The sequence below is a fragment of the Botryllus schlosseri genome, chromosome 2, assembly GCF_051294905.1.
Source record: "Botryllus schlosseri isolate E-star chromosome 2, Bs_hap1, whole genome shotgun sequence".
Taxonomy (NCBI): Eukaryota; Metazoa; Chordata; class Ascidiacea; order Stolidobranchia; family Styelidae; genus Botryllus; species Botryllus schlosseri.
In genome coordinates this window covers 8757820-8784955 of record NC_137237.1, presented here as the reverse complement: position 1 = coordinate 8784955, position 27136 = coordinate 8757820, and the positions used below count along the sequence as shown (strand labels likewise).

At 41.6% G+C, this 27136-nt stretch overlaps 1 protein-coding gene across 3 annotated transcripts; it reads right to left on the bottom strand.

The window, feature by feature from the left end:
• Positions 1–101: 101 nt before the first annotated feature.
• LOC145433321 (uncharacterized) lies at positions 102–26715 on the bottom strand. Of its 3 annotated transcripts, XM_080310397.1 has the most exons (23): positions 25367–26710; positions 23644–24206; positions 22472–23112; positions 21589–21685; positions 20931–21219; positions 20210–20315; positions 18031–18132; positions 17855–17970; positions 14655–14706; positions 14368–14569; positions 13167–13622; positions 12528–12613; positions 11982–12075; positions 10892–11037; positions 10254–10420; positions 9389–9541; positions 9118–9328; positions 7871–7992; positions 7684–7803; positions 6916–7080; positions 5030–5109; positions 4861–4965; positions 102–1961 (listed from the first exon to the last, which is right to left on the bottom strand). In XM_080310397.1, the coding sequence occupies exons 1-23, from the start codon at positions 25801–25803 to the stop codon at positions 1813–1815; spliced, it is 4659 nt and encodes a 1552-aa protein (XP_080166523.1). In that variant the 5' UTR covers positions 25804–26710; the 3' UTR covers positions 102–1812. The 3 variants fall into 3 exon arrangements, with proteins under 3 accessions (XP_080166523.1, XP_080166524.1, XP_080166521.1); XM_080310398.1 differs by having other exon boundaries at positions 17855–18132; positions 22472–22989; positions 25367–26715; XM_080310395.1 differs by having other exon boundaries at positions 17855–18132; positions 25367–26714.
• Positions 26716–27136: the final 421 nt, after the last annotated feature.

Here is a 27136-nt window from a genome sequence, read left to right as displayed (position 1 = left end):
TAGACGGTTGCAGTGTATTAGGCTGGTTGCGCGACCTAGCATGTTCCACGCCAGTCACTGAACTTCCTCCGATTGGCAAGGCAAAAATTTTCGACACGATATTAATTTCAGTATATATTCCATGTGGCCCCCACTGGTGGGAGCTAGAATAAAACAGTAAGACGCAATGAAAAATAGGAGGCATCTGCATGATTGCAAAACAAATAAAATATACACGAGAAAACGCGAGTTCACTAGACACACATATCATGTACAGTACAATGCAGTGACGTGCAACATGAGCAGTGATGACGAACCAAATGCGCAAAAGAACAACGATTCCGCTATGCGCTTACAAACGACAGGGGGTTTGGTCGGGGGAATTACGAAAATGACACTAGGGTCAATGGGCAGGAAGTTGATATTAACGTCAGTAAAGTGATTGGTCGCAGACGTATAAGGTTTCAATAGCACCAAAAGATGTCATTAAATGCAAGCGTGTCTCGTACCGTTTTTGAACTTGCTGGATATAGGGATCTAAACGATCCGTAATCCCTCTTATACGACAATCATCAGCTACAGAGGATGTTATATCAATGAAAAAAAGATTTAGTGGGTCCAAAGTAAGGGTCACGAAGGTATAAATTTCACGCTCATTTAAGCACTAAAATAGACACTTGAAAATACTTCTCCGGAAATGATATGACAAGGCACACTTGATTGGGAATCGAAACAGTCACTCACTTGCCGACTACAAGAGGGTAGGAAACACGACGCGCGCGTGTAGTCGAAACCTGCTCGCAGACAAAGATCAATTATACTAGAAAAAGTAAATTTCAAGCTAAAAAAGTAGCTACTAAAATAAGATCTAAAATGACATGTAAACTGCAATTGCCGCGAAAGCATCAAGCTATAAAAACTTCACGAAACTTTATTAGGACAGCACCGATAAAACGTACTACCATCCCGCTCGCTACAGTATGGCGGCAGCACACAATTTCATTACAAGTGAGCATGGCGTGGAATCAAGCTAAAGTGGCATGCGCCGCAAAACAACAGGCTAACGGCAGTTTTTACACTGGAGATAAAGACGCTTATTTCATGGGGCAGTTGAGCGTATTTACGTGAAACATCGATGGCGGCCATAGCTATAAACCAAGTTTCGAGTGAGCGTCGATCATGTAATGTACAGAGTGATACACAGAGCCCGGAAATTCGGCGTACGGAGCAGATACGCCTCAGGTTTCAACAACACAAAAAATATCATTTTCAACCACAAATTTACAAATCAGATTCCACCATTGTTTTCTACACTTCCCACTGTCCATTGGGTATCGAAAAAAGATCATGCTAACCCAGACTTGGTGCGTGCCCAGAACTAAAAGAGGAATAAAAATCCCCTGCAGTCAAACAATGTTGCATTTCGATTCGGAGGTAAATTCGATGCCCTAGGGCTCTAGCTTTCGGTCACATTAGCAATGGTAGCTACGCGGCCCGCATGCATCCAAACACAATGTATTTGTTCAAAATTGGGATTGGAGTAAAGGCACATGCTACCCAATAATGTAAATTGTTGTGAGAACGAAGAACAATTATTCCCGGACCAAGTGCAGTTAATCTGTTTGATTCAACATAGAAAATACTGGATTTGAAAAAGCGGTAAAATTTCTCAGTAACTATTCCTCGCTTATCCGTAAGAAGCGTTCGGAAATGCGTGTAACAAAGGAATACAACTTGCATATCGGCGACATAGTATCGACGGAATAAAACAGATTAGCGACCGCCGCGTACCGCCTGCGTTTCTTACAATCGCGCGCGGCGATACGCCACTGATCACGTGGCCGCTTCGGCGCCTTGCGGTATGATTCGGTAGAGGTTGCGCAGATTGCGCGCGCGGACGTGCTCGTCGTCGATCTCCTCGCAGTTTTTGGCGGGGAACCAGCCACTCTCGTTGTCCCGGAGCCGTTCGCCTTCGAGCCAGTCTGAAAACGCAATCGGCATTCTAAAGATGGCATGGAACTCGACTTACCACAATAAATATTATTAATAGCTCGAACTTACAATTTGTTTTTTCTCGGATTCTACTGCTCGAAATTGAGCCAAATTTTATTTTTTTAGGGCAGGCGCACTTCCAACCATTTTTGGATTGGTGCACCTTTCAAAGTTGCAGCCCTGCGAGGTCAACAGGGTTGTAACCAAGTCAAGTCAATCTTACTTTTATAGTTTTGATTGACTCGAGTCAAGTCGAGCCATTTTCAATTCACCACCGAGTCAAGTCAGCTAGTAGAGGGCCGAGTCCGAGTCCAAGTAATTATGTTCGCTGTTCAGTGTTGAATTTAATCCGCTTCAACCCACTTCTTCAACTCTGCTCGAGTGATATAGAATGACTCGCATTCATAATATCGTATTTTTCCTCAGTCCTAACAGTCTAAGTATCAGAACTGATATACGAAATACCAATAATGTGGTGACTTCACTATTCTTCGAAGTTACAATGAAGTGTCTGTTTAGGCCAATGGTTCCCAACCTTTTTCGGTGTCGGGGCCAAATTTAGAATTTCAGAGTACGGTCGGGGCCGCACTAATACTAGGGCAATGAAACGGACCCGAAATAGTCATCAAAATATGAAAATTGGCATTGTTCCGATCAATCGCTCGAAGCCATTGGCGATTAACCCTTACGAGGTGGGCGTATCATATATGATATGGCATGTCTCCGACACCGATTTCTCCATGTTGACATGCCCTAGACATCGGGTACTACGTTTTTTGAAAAGCTGAGACATTTCCGATGTATTTGGTACCTTACTCAAAAATTTTGGTTTGTAAAAATAAACAAAAAATTAAAAATAAAATAAAATATGGCTATCACCTAAAACTTCCGGATATTTTCCGAGTGGGAAATATTGTCGGAAAATCTGCCAGAACATCAGAAGTCGACATGTACGGGTTTCTGTGTAAATTTTCACCGTTTCAAACATCAAAACGTTTTCTGGAGAGTTTTCTGAGGGGGATTTGTAAATTTTTGTCACGCTTCAGTGAATTTCAAGATCTAGGTCAAGTTCAAATGCAAATTCAGTCGGCATATGAGTCATAAAGCGGTTTACTATGCCTGCAAATGGTTGGATATGAGAAAAGAAAGCATATCGCGTTGTTTTATGCCATAAACCGGACTGTAGGGGCCGATTGAGTCTTGATCATGAACTTGACCTTGATGAACACTCACTGACCACGCCCATTTTTAAATTTTATATGTATTTCCCATTTTTCGATATCTGACGAACCGCGCGGCTTGCAACCATGGTTGACGGCTTGTTTGAAACCAGGCAACAGTGGCTACGCACTGAAGCATCATATTCCTCTCTCTGACGCCATCCTGAGGGTCAGTCTTGAAAATTGAGAGAGATTTTTTTGGGGGAAAAGCTTGTTTATTTAAACTTATTAAAAAACCTCAGGCATGTCATGGGGTGTCGATCAAGAGTGGAATCGGTATAGGGCTATACTCCGCCCACTTTTAAACTGGAACGGCCCAGATTTTCAAGTCCTGGTGGGGTAACGGTGAGAATTTGAAAAGTGAAGGTCAATTCTGCAAAATATGGCCCCACCTCGTAAGGGTTAATTGTTATGGTAATTGTGTTGCTGCGCTCCCACTGTTCAGAACAATCGACTTTGTTGGCTATTCCGGAGCAGTTTTATTGCCCTGACGAGATTTCAATTCGTATTTTTGGAATCAGTGCGACAGTAGCTTTCAAATTATTCAGACGCTTGGGTCGTGAGCTGTAGGACTACCAATTATGCTGCTTTCGGGGCCGTTTAGTGAGTTAGCTTTTATTGCCTGGACGCGCCAAGCGCGGAAATTTTCTGTAATTCATAATTGAATCGGTCAATATGATGGGGAATCGCATATATATTGCTATCCATTTTTATCCTCTCTCTGCTCACGTAATCAGTTTTACAGGTAGAGCCGAGGGAGGTGTGTTTGAAAAAGTAGGACCCCTCAATAATAATTAAACATCTCCGGGCGTATATCCGTTGGCAGGAACGAAAGAGCACTTCGTGAGCCCCCCTCCCCCCAAAAAACTTTGGTCTTGGGCTCCCATAGGTTGAAAACCGTATCCCTATCACCTTGTTCGCTTTTACCACGAAATTAGCTGTACCGTTAAGTGAGCCAGCGCGAAATTTTCGATAACTTATGATAAAATCGGTAAATAAGATCGGGAATTTCATACATATTGCTATCAATTTCTTGTCCTCTCTGCTCACGTAATCAGATTTATCGGTAGAGCTAGCTGAGGTGTCCCCCCCCCCCCGATTGGAGGGTGTGGCATGCCGCAGTTATGGTCATGTCTATACCTATATGATCTGTAGCTACTGCTCGTTCAACTGGAAAGTTAGGGCACATTGCATTGAAACAGCAGCGACGTAACGTTAGCGGTCTACTCACAACTTTTCTGCAATCCCGATTAAAAACTCCAGACTTCAAGCCAAGTATGTGCATTTTAAAAATATAATATTTTATTTTTTGTCAATACTCGATTTCTTAATATTTTGTGAGGGCCGCAAGAAGGCTAGCTGCGGGCCGCGGTTGGGAATCACTGGTTTAGGTCGTCCTAGTCTCGAGTCACATGACTTGGTTCGAGTCATGCACAATGACTCGAGTACAAGTCGAGTCAATACAAAAATTGACTCGAGTTGAGTCATTTTACGCATTTGAATAGCGACTAGAGTCATTACAGCCCTGCAGATCACACTACATGAACTGTGTGTGTCAACTAAATAAAAAGGTCATGAGTTTCATCTGTCCGTCAAATTGTAATATATCGGAATTCATATACGGACACGGACAGTACTACAAAAATATCGCGTATATTCCTACACATACCATCCCTGGTCTTCCTCAACACTCTCATAATATCTCCGACGTCGAGAGTCAGTTCATCAGGCTGCATTGCGTCGTAAGGCTCGACACATTGATACTGCGGGCAGTCTGCAAAAACACGAGCGATACATTGCCCGGCAATGGGAGTTGAAAAATATTTGTCGCGACCTACCCCAGGACTCGTAAATGCTGTCCTCGAACTCGCTGGCGTGCTTCGGACTCAAAGCGTCGGTCCACCGAGACAGTTCGTTACTGAAAAGAATTTGATTTCAATAAATTGCGAATTGCGACATTATATTAACTCGTAAGTACACTATGGACGGTGTTCTGTTTACTACAGCAAATATAGATGTTGCCCGGGCTGTGCAACCATTTAGGCCAGCGGTTCCCAACCTTTTTCGACTCATCGCCCCCTTTTGAAGCTCCACACCGATCATCGCCCCCCAAATATTGGGAACCGAAAAACAGCACTTCGTCAGCCCCCCCCCGAAAAAAACGTTGGTCTTTGGCCCCATGGGGTGATAAACCAAATCCCGGACCCCCCTCAGCCAGTGGGCTTTTTGTTGCTTCATATCAGCTATACCCTATTTCATGTACTGTTTGGTGAGTCACCGTATTTCGCCTAAACGCGCGCAGCGCGACAAATTTACATAATTCATGTTTGAATCGGTCAATATGGTCGATGTGGTATGTTGGAAAAGGTAGGTCCCCTACATAATAATTAAACATCTTCAGGCGGAATCGTTGTTATATTGACTACTTTACATGATGCTATTTCGTGACCTCCTATATCTACTATGTCAGAAGATATGGAAATCGTCAAAACGTACCAAACTAAAAGACGCACATGATTTCATATCGGTATTTCTTTACTGGCAAATAATTTTTTCCTTGCGGGATGGCATTTGTCCTGTAGGGTTAAGGTCGCCAGGACAGGAACATTCGACGCCAGCCATTGAGGCGCCTATGGACAATTAAACATATATGTATACATATCGAAGTTTTCGGTCAGCACAAGGGCATTCCTTTTCGGCCAAGGTCTTCTCGCTGCTGATCGTTCTGGCACACTTCTCGGAGTCGCATGTTACATGGCCTCTAGCTTCATATGTCTTGGTGCGTCGTGGCGCAGTAATGGCCGACGCCGAAGTCTCCCATTTCCATAAATCATGCGTATTTTTGTTGGGTGACGGGGACCCCAACATCAAGATACATGAAAGCATTAAATCGCGTGCAGCGCGAAAAATTTTTGAAAAAGTCGCATGAATTTCTAAAAATTACTCTATCATTCATGTTAATTCACGAAATAATTTTGGGCTTCCTTCGATTTCGGGCCCCTCACCCACACTTGGGGGGTTCGGGGTGCGGTAGTTTCGGTCCCAACTCCACTATAGCTGTTTTAACGTGCCATCGCCCCCTATCACCCCCTTCATTCTTTTCGCCCGTTTTCGCCCCCTTCGTTATTTTCGCCCCCCTAGACCGCCAAGTCGCCCACGTTGGGAACCACTGATTTAGACAAACGGATCTCTGTTTCAACAATGATGCGGTGAAGCCGAGGGTCGCACATAGGTTTTCTGCTAGTGGCAAGACAAGTGGCATCTCATCAAGACGTGATGACGGGATAAAATTTGATGTCGGACTACAACATTTTTTCAAAATTTTTATTACCGTATCAAAGTAATCACACATATGAATAATCTAAATGTTTTTGTCCCTGCATTTCGCCCGCTTGAGATTACCGTAGTTGAAATGCAAAACTAGAATCTCATTTTACCACTGATGATGCATCGTGGTGGCGGCTGCCGGTTGCACACATGCACACTCAAGCGTTAAAAGGTAACACTACGATCATAAGAAAGAGTGATAAGCTTTGAGCGAAACAGACTAAGCTTTCTCAACTAACAAACAAAAATGGGCCACAAAAACAAATTCATTATTGCCTTCTCCAGTACACGACTACTCGTATAGCGTAATTTCTCTGAAACGCAGCAACCGTAGTCTAGCGCCAAAGACTCAAAGCTTGGCTGCACCTGGTCTGCCGCCGTTCCAGTCGGTACTCACATGGACATGGGCGACAGAGTTAGCTCGACTCGTTTCGAGTTACAATTCTCCATAAGTACGAGGAAGATTTCGCTTTCCGAAACTGCCCTTTCGTTCACAAACAGCATCGCGCGCTTCGCCCAGTCGATAACTTCGTATTTCGCGCCAGAAACGGAATCGAGAAATCTACAAACGAGGCGGATATCTCAAACTAGTTGTTGCCTGGGACCAGCTTGTCGGGCGTCACTTGCGGTTACAACACGTATCCTACCTCTGCATGCTGTAAGACAATGTGTTATCGCTGACGATACTCGAGATTCTGAAAATATTAGTCGGGGTAGCGGAATACACAAAACGGATTTAGTGATGTGGAAGCGGAATATGCTAGGGCATGGGCATTTCCGCTAAAAGAAAGTAACTGTCACATGTAAAATTAACTGGGAACATGTTACAGATCTGTCAGTCTCAGCCACCTCTGTTGTCGACTTGCAGATACAACAAAAAGATGAAATTATTATTTTCTGGGCATGTCGCTTTCACATGTGTCCTACGAATAAAGAAATTTTGAATATTCTTTTCTATTCAATTTTTCTTGACCGCCATAAACAACGGGACATCACGCCGGGATAGAAATAACTTTTTAATATTTGGAATCACGATACCGCAGCGCATTACGGATTCGCTCGAGTACGGTAGAACTTGGCATACAACCAAACATATTTTTGGCGGATAGCATCCTGGAAATTTCGAAACCTTTTGCGCAAACGCATGCCACAGGCTAACACTAACGTTTTCTTTTTCGCAAGCAGCAGCACGTCGGTGAACAACAGCAGGTAGAGTTTCATGGATTTCGGTTTCCTGTTCTCCACGATTATCGTCGCGTTCATCTCGCCCTTTTTGACCAACGACCTGTTTGCAAATGGTAAAAAAATGGTTGAAAAAAATCGAAAATTTGCAATCTCGAGACATGACGAGCCTGGAGTGCGACACGAGCGCGTAGGTCTTGACGTTGCTCGCAAATTTCAAGTCTTTCGCGATTTCCGCGAGCTGCTCGACCTGCTGCATTTTACGGGCTCCCTCGTTGCATTTTTTCACAAGCTGACAATGAAAATGTAAAAAATATAGAGTCAAAAGGAAAGCTAGCTGCAGGGTCGTCACCAAGTCACAAGGCTCCAAGTCACAAGTCAATCTCACTTTTATAGTTTTGACTCGAGTCAAGTCGAGTCATTTCCGTATTTTGAGAAAATGACTCGAGTCAAGTCGAGTCATCAGAAAATTGTGACACAAGTCTGACTCGAGTCGAGTCATGACTCGAGTCATTACAACCCTGGCTAGCTGCACCATGCACCTAATCCGGCACCAGAAGAGTTTTGTTGATGTATTCAATTGTGTTTTGGTAAAGCCGGGGGACCGAAGGCGCCTTCAAAAAAGCCCAATTCTAGACATGGGCATTGTTAACTTTAATGGTTTTACTGCATCACAATGGATCAATGACATCAAGACATCGTTGAAAATCATTCGCCCCTACATTTTCATCCTGGCTTCATTTGGGATCATATGGTACTTTCAAACACGTAGACACCGAAAATATTATAGTCGGAGTGATCCATGCTTAGCGACAAATATCCCGAAATCTCAATTCACGCAGTGTGGTGATTGCTTAAGACACTTGATGCTGATTACTGTAATTAGTTTACTTCGTTTTGTGGATTCTGTCTGTGCTTGGAAAAGCACGTCTTACTTGTAGTTGATTTTAGCCAAATTTTAGTTAATAAAATCTTAAAAAAGCATGGTTGTAACCAAGTCACAAGGTTCCGAGTCACAAGTCAATTTGACTTTTGTAGTTTTGACTGGAGTCCAGTCGAGTCATTGTCAATTCACCACCAAGTCAAGTCCGACTCCAAGTCGTAGTGTTTACTGTTCAGCATCGAGTTCAAGTCAGGTTCAACCGACTTTTGTGAGTCTGGGGTGATATCGAAGACCTCTGATTCATAATATACTCATTCTTCACACTCTAAAGATGTTTATTCAAACAGACTCAAGACAGTTTCTGGGGGCTATCGGACCTGATATACAAGTACTTGGATAAGTGATACAGAATGTGTCAGTCATACGACTTGATCGAGTCAACGTAAAGTTGAGACTCAAGCCATTACAACCCTGCTGGAAAGCTATCAAGCAGGTTCATCTATAATTTCCTTGAAAGGTCACTACAAACAGTACCTTATTGACGACGACCAATGCGTCTTTTGCCGAGTTGCGCGCGTCCGTATCGCCGGCCGCGTCGGCCTGGTTCACGATGGCTGAAATCAGAAGAGGCAACCGGGTCACCCGTTGCATCGGCAATAGCAGAAAGGACAATAGCGGCAGCTTGTTGCACGATGGCGACGACTCGAGACGCCCCAACTCGATGGCGAAACGGTCGTTATTTCGTCTGTGCGAAAGAAATAGATTTGTAGATAATGGTGACAGTTTGCCTAACAAAACAACGTACTGCAAATCTGTTAAAATTCGATCCTGATAGACTTGATTTTGGACGTAACGTACGTACACTTCGAAATCGGCGGTGGCGTACTTGGCGGTGATCTTTGCGATGTCGGTTAGGCGCAGCTCGGACCAAAAGTGCTGTTCGATCTCTTGAAGGAACCTAAGACAATACAAAGAAAGGTCGTTCAATTTCTTATTTGTTCAGAGATATCATAGACTGATCTATCATCCATCATGAACACATATATACAATGATAATAATAATGATTATTTAAAGAGCACCGTACAAAGCAATACTTCATTGTTACACTACACGACTGTACACTAGGTCTAGTAAAAATAAAAAGTAAACCAGAATAAAGGTTGCATGTAATAAGGAGTGACTCGCACTCAAATATAAATGTCAGATAATCTGTTAAGAGCTGATGAAAAATGTGAATTATCTTCCGGTGCTACAGGTGGACGCGTTGCCATGCATTGAGTCAATATACAAAATACAAGTTTTTTGTATAACTGATTTAGAACTGAAAATTTTCAAAGTACGGGTGAAGTTTGAAAATATATAATTTTGCTACGCATGAACACGACGTCCTCGGCAATGCAAATTTAAATTTTTTCTAATCCGCAATCAATGCAATGGAATTGCACATAGGCTCATAGACCTCTATATCCATAGTAGTCGAATGAATATCATTATACCAATGAAAGTGCTCTGGTAGAGCAGTCACTTGCAACTAATGAGGTGCATCAAGAGTCCCCTACATGTAAGTCCCGACTGCAGAACGACGAGCTTAAGCCATACGAGAGTCGATGCTCTTGTATTTAATAGAGTAGCTTGCAACATTATCTCAACACACTAAACCCATTCTTACGCTTGCTCGATTTTGCGAACGTCCACAATATTGGAAAAAAGATCCTTCTTCTGTTTCTTGGACAAAACGGTGGGGTCCTGCATTTCCGCATCGTTCATGAAATGGTCGATCAAAATATTCAGACTTCGCATGTAGGACGCTTGAGAAGTCACCACTTCGAATTGTGCCTGCGAAAGTAAACCAGGTTTGTGAAACGCTAATCGCAAATGGCACGGGGTTATAATCAAGCTGAATGTAATGCTTGTACAATGTATATGGTATTGAACCGAGAGAAATAATTCGCAGTTTTTACGAAGAGGTGGTCAAAGTATCGTCGCTTCTAAAGTATATGTAACTATATCATTTTCTACTTAATTACAAATAAAACTAGCAATTTCCAAACCATGTTGAAATTACTTCAAGTGGAAGTAGAAATTGAAAGGTAGCACTAAGTAAACAGCGTAAAAAAGTATATTTGTACATTTAGCAATGTGTCAGAGGTGGCTACTATTGAAATTGGAACATGCATCTTTGCGACTAACTCGAAATGACCTATGTCACTTACAAATAACAGCAATCTTCGAATATATAGGTAGTTATAGCGATACAGAGCCTAGTTATTTCGAGCCGCGAGCAGAGTCGAAAAATAACACACCCACCTGTTGCAACTTCATCTCTTCATTACTGAGATTCTCCCCCACTCCTCTCTCCATGACTTCTTTCACTTCCCTCCACAAAGTAGTGGTCCCTGCGTCGTCCGTCATCAAATCGCTCTGCCAGCCGTTGTCGTTTTGCTCCGCAGGAGCTGCCGAGATAAAAAGAACATGCCGACACAAAGGCAGATATGGAAAAGGCCATGCAGTCGGATTGCCGAGATATAAGCGAATATTAACTTGGACAAAGCGCAGAAAATTCTTAACGTCGTACTGCAACTCATTATGGTATCTTTATAGTATGAATGATGTGGATAGTTCAAATATGCACCTTTTATATGACCACAAACAAAATAAAGCCAGTTCTACGTCACATAAATATAATTTGATATTTTTTCCAACCATGCCTATTTCATTGGACTTGATGAGAATGATATGGGTTAATCATGACCTCACAGATTTGTTATTCCCACTAAAGTGCGAAGCTTTGTACTTTATGTTTCGTATGCAGCGATATGACCAATCGAGGTTTCAAGGCTTCCACGTCAAGGAAAAAGCATCGAAACTACAATTCTCGTTGATAATACAGCTGTCCTTGGCTAGAGGACGTATAGTACCCGAAAAATAATCTCTCGCTATTCGATTCAAGTCATTGAGCCCAGCCACAACTGCAACCATTTCAAGATTCCAGTTGGCGTTGAGGCAAGATAGCGCAGTGTGCATGATAAAACCACAGCTGCCTTCTCAGTCAAAAACAAACCGCACACTCCCAATTACGGAAGGCATGTCTCTGTCAGACGCTGGCATACCCGATCTCTAGCCAGATACTTTCTTGCAATGCATATCACAGATTCTTTGAAGTCGCAGACCAAATGCGTGAGATATGATCAACATATTTTACATATCTGCGCAATTCAGGCAGCGTAATAGCGCTTGTTCACACGGTTAGCATTGTCACATAAGTTTTACAGATCACCAAGGCAAAGTGCAGCGCGCCGAGCCATTAAAACTGGGAATCCGCTACGATTTGACTGATACGGTAGCCAGAAAATATCAAGTTTCACGTCTGTATCGTATGCTAAAAAAATGTTCTTACCGTTGTCATCTTTTACCGAGGCGCCGGTCCGTTTTGTAGACTGGTTGCGTCTCACTCTCATCGAAGCATGAGAGAGCGTTCTCCTTCGGTATTCCTGAAATCAAAAAAACTTGGAAATGAAGAACGAAATAGCAAAGCACCAACGTCTTTAAAGCCATACCTAACCCTGGCTTACATGCTAAAAATTTAGGATTCAAAATTATTTCGGTATATAATGTGAATCAAAATCTCAAGTTTCCATTTTATAACTGCCCTTCAACTTTGATTCATTATTTTCTTCATGAACATAGATATATACGGTATGCGAGTAAAGCGTAAGCAAATGCAACTGATACGGCTGAAGAATACTACAGCAAATAAATATCAATCGGACAAAGATTTAGTAAAATGTCACAAAGAGCGCTGCGGTCACAGTCATATTTCCCACATTTAAACCGCACGTATTCACAGATCGATGAGAAAAAATGATCAATCATCATGTCTCTCAAATGGTTGACGATAGAAACGACCGGGTAGCACGCGCAATCCCCATCAACTGAATTTCACCTGGTACAACGGCTCGGAATCCAAAAGCTTGGATCTTGCTGCAGGCGATATCGGCACAACTAAATTTGTCGACGGCTTTTGATCATCTGCAAAATACGTTGGTTGACAGTAACGACCGCTCGACCAGCTGCAACTGGGTAAAAAAATTGGCAGCAAGATAAAGATCCGTGTCACTGCGTCAGGGGCGTTTGACATTTTTCGGCAGCCGTCGTTCATATCAAACCAAAGGGGCGAATTTTCAAGACACAGTTGCAGAATTCGTTTTGAAATAATGAAAGCCTATCAAATTTCTACCTCAATACTCAATAGTATGATGTTAATTTCAAGAAGTCATTTTGTTGCTGTTTATCACTAGCCTGCAGTTGATATTTGCACAAGACAGAAATTGAGTTAAATTTGAAGTAAAACTTCGGAGGGATCCGCAGGGTCCATGACAGTCCAAATAAGATCCACAAAAACATAAGGTTGAGAGCCTCTGTACTAGATAGTGTGCAAGATGGCGGATTTTTATTTTCGTGGGTAGGCAAAAATTTGGCTTCAGATTTGCAAGGCTTCACCAGGTTAATAACTTCTAAGAAACATTCGTCAGAACCATAAAAACTACTTATTCAGTGATAACAATAGACCTGGTTTACTTACTAGGCACTACGTCATAGATCGGATCATGTCCGCAGTCCGGAACCTCATCCACGTTGGACCGAATATTCTCTGCCGCTGTGTAACTGGGACCTTGCGAACGAGGCCGCTTCTTAAACCGGTCCGGCTTCGTATCTCTCAAAGGATCGGGTGGTGCGACTGGGCCAGGCAGGGGCGACCGCATACTGCCGGGTGGCAGAGGCGGTGGACCGGAGGGAAAATTGGGGCTTAACTTTTCGGCGACGTCGTTGTCCCGGATCACGTCGAGGGAAGGGTGACCGCGGTAGGAAATAGCGTTTTCAGGCTTGCGGACCACCTCGACTTCGGCGCCTTCCATGTCCAGGTAGTCCATGCCGGGCGGGTCGGATGTGGGACGCGTGGACGCGGGTAAACGGTCCGGTCTCTCTTGCTTTTTGTACAAGTGACTGTCGACGCGAGGCGCGTTGAAAGCGGGGGAACCTGGAAAATGTATCTGCAGTTTAGCGAGACTCAAACGCTAGCGATGAAAGTAGGGGTATGCATTGGGTTACCAGAGAATTCTGCATTGAGGGAGAATTTGGCTGGCGCTTGGTGAATTCGGCACTTGGCGGCCTCTGATCCTAATCCTAACCTACCCCATACCCCGAATACATTATTAAATACACCGAAAGTGAAAACATCACCAACTTGCGTACATCACAATTCACGCTCACATTCAGCGATACCTTCATTTTCGAATTTATAAATACAAATATGAATGCATCGTTTTCATATTAATAGTAGTTATATTACATTTATAACGCTATATTTGCCAAGTGCCGAATTCAACATGCGGAATAAACTGGTAACCAGACATCGGGGTAACCGTGGCGCATTCGAAATATTGATGACACAAGATGTCATCGTTAGCGTTTTAAACCGCACAGCCGCCAAGCTCTTTTCAAGTTTGTAAGATTTTCCCATGTTAGATGAATAATAATCCGGCGGTAAGGAGTAGGCTACTTCTCTTGAAACCGTTAAATTTCAGCAGCTCGCATCAGCTTGCAGTATCCACGAGTGTGAATTTACACTCTTTGAAAGTTGTCATGTATCATGAACGGTGCTCGTATACACATTAACTGCCCGAAACAAGCGTCTCATGCGCAACGGTAAACGGAATAAATAACTTTTCATGTTTGATGCTATCTATTATAACCAGCAAAATAGATGGTATTCGTAGACACACCTGTTACATCATGACTGCTTTTTCGTCCACTGATGTTCGCCGTCGGATTCGAAGCAGCAAAAGAGTAATCCGTTTGCCTTGCCGGGCTCATCGTGGCGTCGAGGTGTGCTTCGCTGCGCGATTTCTGACTGAGCCTCGGAGGCAATTGGGTGGCCGTGGGCTCGTGACTCTGTCTCCGGTCCGCGTTTGGTCCTCTCATGACCTAACAACAACTCACCGTTACGCCAGGCATTGAAAATCGGCGAATAGCAGGCATAAAGTAGCTGCGACAATACACGTGTCCGTACCTGACCGTCTCCCGAACCTCCGCTTTGACCCGAGGTTTGATGCGACAAGCTTCTGCAATAAAGAATGGGGGGATATAATCACAACATACTATAAATTTGACATGATGGGAACAACATTTTTACCTTCAAGAGTAAGATTTCAGGGCAGGTTTGTTATCTTGTCCTCAATATCAACCCTCGCTTAATTCAAAGCAGTTCTTACAACACGAAGATCCGATTCACGCTCAAAATTATCCGCACGGTTCTTATATAAAGCCTCAAATTTTATCGGTTTCATGTTTAAGACAAGACCACTTTCACCAGAACAGGTTAAATTGCGGCAAACAAGTTCAGAAGTAGCCAACATATTCCAGTTTGCCCATTGACAAACACAAAAGGTCACTAAGGCCATAGATAGCAAACCTTATCGACATATAGGCTAATCAAGCACGCAGAAAACAAAACTCTGAGGATTTCTTTCTCTAAACTTTTACAAGATTGTAATTTCAACAGGATTAACAGCCAAATAACAGCATGCGATCCATGCAAGCAAAACACATAATGTGGAAAAATGTCAAAATACATGTGGAACTGGAGGTCTGCACCATCACACGTGCATCACAGAATTGATGTAGTGAGATCATATTACCAAGTGCATCATTATCCAGTGATCCGTGAAGACAGCGACAAGCCATTTATAGTATTTTCGAGTCACAAACGAATAAAGGCGATTCAAAGCATTGGAATGAACTCACAAGATACAAGGTACACAATGGCGCTTATTAAACGGGGCAAACAAACATTTATGTCATGTCAAATACTAATGTGCCAGCAATCCACGCTTTGATGATGAAGACTATGTCATAGAAAATGATAAATCAGTTTGATGCTGGCAGTTTCAAGTCAGTGAGTCAACGTTCCAATTAGTTATTAAGTAGTTATTACATCGTTTTCAATATGTATCGAGTATGCTCTACAGCAGTGGTCGGGAACCTATGGCTCGGGAGGCATATATGGCTCTCTTGCGTATAAGATATGGCTCTTTGACATGTTTTCAATTTTGTACTTAATTTTATCGAAATTGCAGCAATTCGTCGGTAAATTTTCTCAACGGCCAGAATAATTTTTCACGTGGCAGCATAAACTAAATTTGAGAGGTCAAGGCAATGGTGTATCCAGGGTTAAGGGCTCGGGCTCCTTTACAAAATCCTCAAATTTGAGTTGCTGCAGCGCCAGCAAATTCGATGTACCCGGCATCGCACACTGCGTAATCTTGGATAGCACCATACGATGGTTGATCATGAGAATAGCAGAATAGCAATTTACAACGCATACACATTGTCTTCCTGATCTTCGCCGAGAAATGAACTGCCTTGGAAGTGACATTCCAATTACAAATCCAAATCACAAACAGCGATTCGCTATCCACGTCCAAATTGATAAGTAGCTTCCTAGTACTGCATGCACTTAAAATGTAGGCGTGTAGTGCAACGTTTATGTTACTGCCAAATTGAGAAGTCGATCAGTATTTATTTTTGGAATCAGTGCTACAGTTATATTAGATTTATAACAGTTATTATTATGGCAAGTTTTTGCAACTTTCGCAACTATTTTTACAGCTTCCGGCAGCTTCCTAAAGACTCGGAAGTTATGGAGAATGCTGTTTCAAGCAGTTTGAAGGAATCTTATAGTGCAACTTTTTTTCCATTTTTTTCATGCAACTTTTTACAACTTTGCAAGTTTTTTCAATTTTTCATGCAACCAACTTTTTACTGGAAATATTTGGCAGTATATCTAAATAGATTGCTTGATTATTCGACTGAAATACCGTAAATCAGCACTGAAGTAACGCTCTAACGGGTATTTCAGGAGCTAAGCCGGAAAGTTGACCTTTTTTCTTAGTCAACCAATGGAGGATGTGGATCTGGGAAGTTGACCTTTTTTTTTTAATCAACCGACCAAAATGTGGCCTTTTGGTGCAACTTTTGTGAAAAAGAAATGCAACTTTCCACGGATTTGACTGCAACAAAAACTTGCCCTGGTTAATATTAATTCTGAGCCATTTACGATGAATTGCGCTATCATAGGATGATTAGTAACATACGATTTCAACGACTACTCCAGGTTGTTTCGACATCTTCCTATTTTACATGGTATCGCAGTTTCGTGGTGTTTTGAAACGATGAAAATATTAATAAACTGATGCTGTTACGAGTTTCCCATGTATAGTGAGTTCGAATTAGTACTACCATGTCACGAATTCTCAATAGTGACGTAACAGTTGATTGCCATGTATGACTCTTTGGGAGTTAAAATGGAAAATACAGGGCTAACATGGCTCTTCAGACGAAAAAGGTTCCCGGCCACTGCTCTACAGCGATGCAGATTTTCATACACAATGCAAACAACGATGGTTAATCCATACTTCCTTCAATTCTTAATCGGCAAATCCCTTTAGGTACGCTGGTCAGTTTAATTGCAGTCAGCTTACTCGGCTTAATTGCATGTAAATGCATATCAATTGAGTACCACCCCGAAACGTCTTCGTCAAGCAGATCGATTGATACCATTTATACAGCAGTAACGATGCCGGTGCCAACCACATGCGAAAAAATAACTCGTTGCATTTAGCGACTGAGAATTGCGACATTAGGCCTCCATCATGCTGCGATGCTGCACGCCCACCAACACTTTCCACAAGCTTCGCGTCTAGCATGACTTACAATATAAATTATTTAGATGTCGCAGAACACCAACAGCGAATTCATATAGATGAAATTGAAAAGTAGACAGTGGATTTGGTATAAGTTTGCATTGCTTTTACTAGCGAAAATGTCATAAGAGTCTCGTGAAATAGCCCGTGCACCCAGGTATAACTCGATATATTTTTCAAGGTTGTACCTATTTGAAGCGTCATAAGTTATTTTGCAATAGTCGCGAAGACACGTCTTACCATTTCGAAAGTAGCTACCTACAATTAACTAATATATTAGCTGGAAGCGTGCAAATCGACAATCAAATCTACTTTTTGAGAGTACTTGCTTGAGTTCTTTCCAGCCCTCTCAGTTTTTATTGTACATGTCATGGAAATTACTACTTCTACTTCTAATTGAGTAAAAATTCAAGCCGTTACTTCTAGTTAGACCTGAGTAGCAATTCTGGGGGCGCACGCATTTGAAAACGAAACTCATCAAAAAAATAAGAGAATTCGCTGGTCCTACCTTGAACTTTCCGAGGAAGTCGACGAGAGATTTGTGGCGGATCCGTAAATGCCGACGCTAACGTTTTCGCCGCTCGTTTCCGTTTGCGACAACTCGAATTCGCTGGAGTCTCGACTCTGTGACATAACGTCGCAATCGTCACGACGCATTGCGAACGAACGTTGCGACAGACTCACTCGATTCTGAGACTTCATTTTCTTCTTCCTCAAAATTCTATTGCTCATACGCTTCAGTTTATTGCGTTCCTTGGAGAAATCGGTCGTTCTGTCGTCGTTGTGCTGTAAAAATAACGCCGCTTGTGTCTTGAAATAGTAGATTGCATCCGTGCAATAAAGCCGGTTTCAAATTCAAAAATGGTTCAAATGGATTTTGATATGATGTGCAAAACATAGCAGACATGTATTTCGAACAGGGAAGTAGACAAAGCCATTCCCTTCTCAAGAAGTCTGACTGGGATGGAAGTCATAAAAACATCCCCTAAACTGAACTGATAATACCACTGCGATCACATTTAGCCATGGGTAACACATATTTACAAGGTACAGGGTATGGTCATTCAAAATCTTTGATAGTGTAACACCTCAAGAATTCCATTGATTCAGTGTTTGCGATTGTGATCTCACACAAAAGCAACAAAAGGAACTCGCGGAGACATCAAGTCCCATGCCGTGGCAGTAATCGAAACATACCATTCGCAAAATCATAGGATATATGACACCATTGCACGGTTGCAAGCAATCGAGGAATCATACCGATACTACACGGGACAGTGACGCTCAGTTGTGAACATATGTGATTATTCATCACTAGACTAATTTGTCATTCAAATGAGTTTTGCAACCCAGCACCGTGTCGGTGATATGAGCAAGAAATATTTTACAAGAAGAGACCTAGTTCCGACGCAAAAAAAGTTTTAGTTGATAGTTACATTAGAATATATCATTGATACCGAACACAAGGAATGTGGCAAGTCACAATATACAAAAGAAAGAACACAACACCAGACGAAGGACACAGTATTAAACCTACGGGAACACGCTAATCACACATTAGCTGCAAATGTATCACAGGGCATAATACTAACTGCCACTTATAAGTGATGATTAAGGTAACAAAATATCATTAAAAAAATCACCATTTGTTCTAATACACCGTAAATGTATCCATTAACAAATACCATCCTTTCCTATCTGTTTGTCGATTTCGATGTCTACATATATAATGTAGCAGATGGAATTTGCGCAAAAATGGTATTTAGCGAATGTGACAAAGGATATTATGTTGGCATCAAGGAGGTAATACATTCAACTTAGTCTCGACTTAGTCAACAGACCTGTTGTTGCCTTCCGAAAATAATTCTCCTTAACAGAACGTTGCCAGCTCTCCTGACACGCTTGCCAAGGTTGCAACAACCCATGGTTGCAACAGTTCTCATCAATTCATTACGTATATTTCTATTAGTTTTCCGTATTTTCTATAAAACCCACAAACACAAGTACTTTAGTCAAGATACGTGATCAGTGGCATAATTTTCTCCTATAACACAGTCACCAACAGTGTCTAAGACATATGTAAGTACAAGCGCTTTGGTACTTGAATTAGAGTTGGTAGGCCTACTGACTGAGACAGTGCTGAGGAAAATAATTCGTCGCCGTTGCGACACGAGCTTATCTTCAAGTTCAAATGAACTGAATCGAGCATTCACAGCAGCCAGCGTAATAAAATAACATACAATTATTTCACTCGATAGTAAGGAGAAATAAACAGAAAATTGTGCACTAGAGTGACTCAAGCAAACAAGAGAACGAAATAGGACATTTGTGAATCATTATTTTCCACCAAATGGTCGAATTTGTATCAATTGACTCCACAATCCGAGCGAATTTAGCGCAGCTTCAAAATCTATACACAAAAGGCTGACCCCAACTCTTGCAACCACAAGCAATCATCACTTTCCAAGGAAGTAACCATTTGTATCAAAATACACCGTAAAGCACAACTAGCGAGTACTGGCAGTAGACTACATATTCACATTTTAAAAACAATTTCAGCTGACACACATTCACCTCAAAAAACGAATCCAAATCAAATCGTCATTGCCACATAATAACAGACTACATCCTCAGATGATAATTCTTGGGCAAGTGCACAAGATTCGTTCAAGTGCATCAGCGCGCTCATGCCCTGGAGCTGCCTACACTTGCGACAGGATATAAATCTATCACGGTAGGGTCATCAGAACGGTACAAGAAGGGTTGGATTCGTGCGAGCAGTGTGATGCAATACCGGTTCCTCACATATGATTGCATGGCTTACAAGTGTATAACGAATGAAACATGGTAGCGTTTGGCGTACCTTGGAGGTGATTGCATCGCCTTCGCTGGTATATCCATCTGGATTCTTGTTTGAAGATACGATGGCCATCAGTTTCTCTTTTAAGGTTTTCCCTCGCTTTACTTCACTATTAGGAAGACAAGGTGATGTTAGACTTGTGCATATATAGAACTATACTGAGATAACAATATTTTCTGGACATTGTACACAGAAGCAGTCCTTTAAATAGAATAGGTATATGACCTCCACATGTTTATGTCAAAAACATCACCCAATCAAACCTGTGTACTAATGATTCCAGCCACACGTAACTACATTTGATAGTATTTTATCGAGGCACGCTTCTCAAGATACACAATAATTACTGCAATTTACATTATTTTATGTAGGCAGTCTGTAAGGTCAGGAAACCAAAAACAAGGAATACTTTTGCACTGTCTACGTCACGAAACCATCACAGCAAGTATAAAGATGGTGCTTGAATCAGAATTCCACTGCACAATAATCATTAGAGAGAAAGCGTTTCCAGTTAATCATCAAAGTGTTGCAGCAGAACTGTTTGGAATTTCAGAAAATTAGTCGGGTCAAAACTTCAAACTACAAAAAATTCACGATTTTTGATTGATATTTTTTCAATTCTAATGTGAATTTTCAATGTTAATCTGCACCAGATAAGAAAACTTGAAAACAGTTTTAATACAAATTTCAAGCGATACCGAAATTTTTCTCAAATAAATCTTACGTGTCGTCCTTGGACCTTTTTCCCATGACGACCTGACTATAGTTCGTCTTGGCTGATTTTCTACCATCCCCGGACTGACCCGGCGGCTGAGATTTGAACTCTACGTCGATGTAATTCAACTTCCTGTGATTCATGGGTGGCAGTGGCGGCGGGGACTCGGGAATATTGGGTACCGCTGGCGCGTGAGCGGTGGTATAGGGGTCGGGCACAGAATTTTTTGCCAATGACGGAGGGGGAGAGTGTGGAGGAGGTGGTGCGTTTCCTGTAGGTGATTTCTGCCACACAGCCGCTGCAAAATAAATTGAACATCGTTCTGTAATGTGACATTCTACAATCATGAAAACCTTTAAACCAAAAATTCTCTATCTGCTATAGCTCCTTTAAGCGGACAAACAATCCACAAAACTGCATTGATTACTGTATCCTAGAAACTATTTTTTTTCTAAATCTGTTAATCGAGGAGACTTGATTGCGAATACACAAATTAAGATGAATGAATATCTTGAAAAAGTCGAGCATATATGAATCAGCGTTCAATGTTCAATGATACGGTGACATCAGTAGCTGACACCGTTAATTCAGAACCATCAACAATGCTCAGTAGTGACTAGAGTTATGTCGGTATAAAATGTGCAGAAAACCAGTAGAGAAAACTGACCTTCCAATTCAGGATCGATCTCGTGATATTCTCGTATTGACCTGCGATAATTAATTGGAGCCGGGTTGACAGCCGCTGAGTAAGTAAATGTATCGTTCTGAAATTCCACAATCAAGAAATGAGACTTGAAACGGCCAATGCTTCACATGTTTACAACTCAAACAGAGTGGGACTATATGCATACAGTTTTTCCCCCATTCCCTTTTATCTAAGGCTAAGTAAATAGAATGAACTCGAAGTGATGATGATAAGTCTAAAATTAAACACAAAATATAGGCCTATCACTGATACTTGTATCTCAATAGGAACGTAATCCAAAATTTGAGGAAGTCTATTTTGTTATTGCATGGCTATTACAGATCACAAGTTCAACCTAACCGTTACAATTCTTTGCCAGATAAGGAATAGTCCTACTGTAATTCATTATGGGGATTTCCAACTCATCTGGTATTATACACGAATCAGCCTAAAAATATATGATTAGGTAATCTGTACCGGTGTTAAAATGTTACAGGTGAAATCAGATACGCTCCGTTTCTCCCATACAGTAAGTAATATGGAGAAATATAACGTAACAATCATTGGCCACGCATTGCCTTCAAAACCCTCTGGCCGCTGATTGCAATATATCATGGGAGCGCATCAGCATTGTAAAAATTCGTACTTTTACCAATAGCAGAAAATTGATCACATCAATTCAAGCAAACCAAATCAATGACAAAAATGCATCAACATAACGGCTAAGGATAGAATTCCGAAATCCAACTTGAACGACCAATTCATGAGATGGTCAACTTGCTATGAACGTATTTGAAGACTTTTGATGCATATACGATACTAAAAATGTTTAATACTATTCTAAAGATATAAAATCACCACAAACCTCATCAGCAAACGAGTCAGACCTCCCATCATCCTTCCCCTGCATAGGCGCGTACGCACTTTGATCCAGATACGAATTCAAACTAACCGAGCTACCAAAATCATTAATGGGTATTTCCATTTCCGCACCAGACATCGGAGTGTAGTCCGGCGCGATTTCTGTGTCCCCGGGCCGGCCTCGGGGCAGCAACGGCGGCGGCACGGCCGTTTCCGGGCTGAGACCGCCGGAAAAGTAATCGGGCGATGGCGGATTGTACGAGAGCCTTCCAGAATACATCGAGATCGGAGTTACGCTTTTGGTCATGCGTCCGCGACTTGGCGGCACAACAGAACTGTCGGCGCGAGAAGTGGCCTTCTCTCGCGGCAAAAGAGGAGGCGGGACCTCTTCCGGGGCAGGTCCACTGGGTGTCTTTTGTTTGGAGGACGATCGGCCAGACGAGTTTTCTTCGACCGACACCGCATCCATTCTGGTGAATGCCGGGCGCGAGGTCGATTTTCTTTTCTCTTCCTCGTCGTCATCTGCATTGATTATATCTCCAGTTCGTGGGTCAATTTTGTACTTACGGCCCCGACTGTCGTAACGCGTGACCAGAGTACCTTTTTTGCGAGCAATTCTCATTTCTGCTTCTTCGGTATTTTCATCTGGACAGTATTTATTTCTTAATAAATCTTAGTTTCGATTAGCCTACTGTTTCAGAACTTCGACAAAAAGCCTATAAAGTATCTTAGAGATCGACCACGGTTGAGATTTGAAACGACACAAAATTTCTGCCTTAATCCTAGACCACACTATCAAATGGTACGAATGACGTAAAATTTTGCATCCAAACATTCAAAAAACATCTTAGAACCGTAAGTTATCTGTTATCTCACTAGCTCTACGAGAAATTTGCGACTTCTAGAAAGCATTCCACTGGTGTTGGTGCTTGTGCCTGATGCATGCCTACTTACTTACACCGTATTGGACATTATATTTGAAATTATTACCAGACAGTTACCCTTGCGAGACTACAAGCCTTTTATGTGGAATTTAATTATAATGGGCATATTGTCTCAACCCTGACAAAATTGATGGCTCCAGACAGCAATTCAAAAGCAAATTCAACAAAATTACATCATTACCACAGCTGCAGCATAAGAGATACAAAGTTTTTACAAAACAGTTAGTCTCACCTGAGTTAGATTGGGAATCGCTCTCAGAGTATATCTCCTGCTTGCGCTGTCGTGATTTCCTGGAGACACGGGAAGAAGATTTTCTGCTTTTCGATTTTATCAATGTTGAGTTGTTGGACCGTTGTCGCTGCCCCGATCCAGACTCGTCGAAGGAAGATTGAAACGGTTTCGGTGCGAGGATCGTATGATCAAATTTCTTTCCAGGCGCCGAGAACGTCTGAGATTCATTCAGATCGACCTTAGATGGTAAGGCATCGGCGGAAAAACTCGGTGACGGATTAGCAGTGACATAATGCCAAGTCGCTTCTTTGCTTTTGAAGCTTGCAGTCCGCACCGATCCATCGCTGGATGACGATGTCGATCGATGAACTGTACCATTGGTCGTCAAATCTTTATTTTCAGGTGGCTGTACTTTACGGTTGCCATCTGCTGTTCCTTGGCGATCTTTCGCAGCAAGGCTACTAGTTTTCAAATTTCGGCCTTGCTGTTTATCGGGATCATTAATCTTTTCGTTCCAAATACGTTTCAGTGATCCCACACTCCTTTGAACATCTTCATCTTCACTGAAATGATAGCATGCTTACTTGAATCACTATAATGAAACATTAGCCGCCATACCAGTTCAGGTCTATAATGGACCGGTCTTTGTTAAACATAGCTAGCCGCGATTGGTGACCATCGGAGGATTGAACAAACATTATCTCAAATTAAATATTATGATCACGGAAAGATACTGATGGAGAATTAGATTGACCCTAGCAATCAAACACAACACTTGCCTCTCGGTGTGTTTTTATAACCCGTCTCAACTAATATCCAGTAAATAACATGGAATGTAATCTGGAGAAGTCTAGTTCAGCACCTATACCAATAATATTCAGAAATGAAAGCCATAACCACATGGCGGTTGCCGGTTGACAATGTTTTCAAAGTTCTAATGAGTATAATAAACCTTTCTTTACAGATGTTAGGAGTGACCAAATTAACTTTCTCTCCATCTTTATGCATTGCCTAGCAGATTGTTGGAGACTATGGTTCCATAGTAAGAATAAAACAGTAAAGTGTAAACAAAATCAGCATGTGATACAGTGACTGGGGTGTAGTACTAGCAATTGATATTAAGTTGGAAATTTAATCCCTCAACATCCCAGATTCGAATTCTTACCAAAATAGTCTAGTGCAGTGGTTCTCAACCGGTGTCCGTGAAGCATTTTCAAGGGGTCCACGAAACCTCTAAATTTGCAACATGATTGCTGATAACCTAATTTGTCATTTTTTAAATTAGGAAAATCACAAGGCAATTTCGCCTCAACTCCAGGACTCGTATATCAACAGAATGGCCATTGTCGTAATTGTTGTTGTTTTTGTATGAGTTTAATATTGGTGCTCGGCTGCTCGCCTTCTAACGGTCTTTTGCACTGGATCTATGATGAGAGTATTATATATCGACCAGTGAGTAGGGCATACTCTATCAGAGTACCCATTGTGAGAGAATCGGCCAGTAATGTTTCATATTTGTACAAGACAGATTACGGTCACGCGATAATTAGGCTACATTTGAACTATATCTTGAGGGGGTCCCGACACGGTCCAAAAGGGGCCCGCGATGACAAAAAGGTTGAGTTGAGAACCACTGGTCTAGTGATTTGTGAACTTCTGCAAACACGAAAAGTCTCAATACAAAACACACTATATGAAGATTAGTAGAAGTCAGAACACTCACACAGCTGAAAATCGCGTCCTGCCACGCAGTTTTTTGCCCTCGTTGTCTTTCGTAGATCCCTCGGTAGATTGTGCGTCAGATTTTCCAGGTAATACATTAGAGCCAGTGTCATTTATAGACCGTTGCTTTTGGGTAACTTTTGGCACCGATCTCCATTTTGGAGTCGACATAACGTCCGCATTTTTCGATCCGTACTGTTCCCCCTCAGAGCCTCGAGAATCCTTACTTTCCGCTGGACCGAACGTGAACTTTTGTTGCGGGATCCATCCTTTGGGAGTGACTATGTCTTTTGTGAATGGCGTGGGTGTTGTAGGGTTTTTCAATCCGGTGAGACGGTTCGGCTTACTTGGAACATGGGGTTTTGAATTGTTATCGCCGCTGTTATTGTTCCAGTTAGAGTTGGAACTTGCAGCACCAGAACGATGCCTTCTGTCCATGCTTATCAAGTATGACTAAACTAACATGACAATGCTGAAATTGTTGATTGTTAGAAAATTCATCATACTGATTGCGGAATCCATAATTATCAGAAACTCAATATGGTTACTAGGTGCTATTTTCATTTTTATTCCAGCGATAGCTAGACTCACCCACCTCTGTCATGATAGTAACTATTTAGATAGCAACAGTAAATACTTCAATTAATTTTCAACTCATACGACTATGCAGTTGAGAGAAATTGCGTGAAGGCTGTGTTCAGAATATTCTTAGTAGCCCAGGGGAAATTCGACAATAAAAATCTCTCCCTGATCCAAGAAAAGACCACGGCCGTGAATCTTGAGTTCAAAATATTATATCGAAGCTGTATTATACAACAGTACTACTGACTTGTTTGCTTCAAATGACTATTTCAGAAAAATATCATTCAATATAATAGCCCTATATTTTTTTCCTTTCTCACGGCCCATAGAACAACAATGTCGCAGTTAGGGTTTGATTGATACTATTTGAAATGCAATGAAATAGTTAAATTGTTATTACTAGGGCAAGTTTTTTGGCACTAAAATAATGACTTGCACTTCATTTTAACAAAAGTTGCGGTAAAAAGTTGCATATATGCACAATCAACAATACACTATGGAAACAAGTGTCCTAATAACTGACAACTAGCACTCTACAGCCTTGCATTTAATCAGTCACAGAAGCAATATTGAGCAATAATCTCTGTTCCTGTCTTCACTCATGGAAGAGAAATAAAAAGGCATCCTGAAGAGAGTAACAGCTCCCATAGTCTACTATTGTAAGCCAACTTACTGTTGTGTCATAGATAACATTGAGATGCAGCTAATCCATCACATTGTTCATTGTTATGCAAACTAAAGGGACTAAAACCATAGTCAAGATAGTTTTATAGCAAGTTTTTTTTAATCATTCCTTTACATTTTGTGCAATACTTGATAGAAGTTGCAATAAAAAGTCACATGAAAAATAGAGAAAAGTTGCAGTATAAAAATCCTAAATACAGTTATAACATCTCACTTAAATTCTGAGTACTTGGGAAGCTGGAAAAAAACTTTCAAAAACTTGCCCTATAGTTATTAGTATTAAAATTGATTTCAGATAACACATTGAATACCCATTGTTTTGATGAAGTAAGGCCTGCCAAATTCTGTACTTATTATGTCTAAGATATTGTCTTTCCAAGTTTATAATGTATTTAAAAGGTTATTGTTGATGGTGAATGCCTTCAATAAAATTGTATATATGGTACTCTTATTATATAAATATGATTGAGAGTTGAATCAGTAGGTTCTCTGAGCCAACAAATAA

Bases quoted from the DNA above. Each gene is read 5' to 3' on its own strand.
- LOC145433321 (XM_080310395.1), bottom strand. From the start codon at position 25,803: ATGGACAGAAGGCATCGTTCTGGTGCTGCAAGTTCCAACTCTAACTGG. The intron at 20,316-20,930 runs GTAAGATTTATT...TCTTCCTAATAG, and splicing joins AAAAGGTCCAAGGACGACAC to TGAAGTAAAGCGAGGGAAAA. The intron at 13,623-14,367 runs GTGTGTCTACGA...TACATTTTCCAG, and splicing joins AAGCAGTCATGATGTAACAG to GTTCCCCCGCTTTCAACGCG.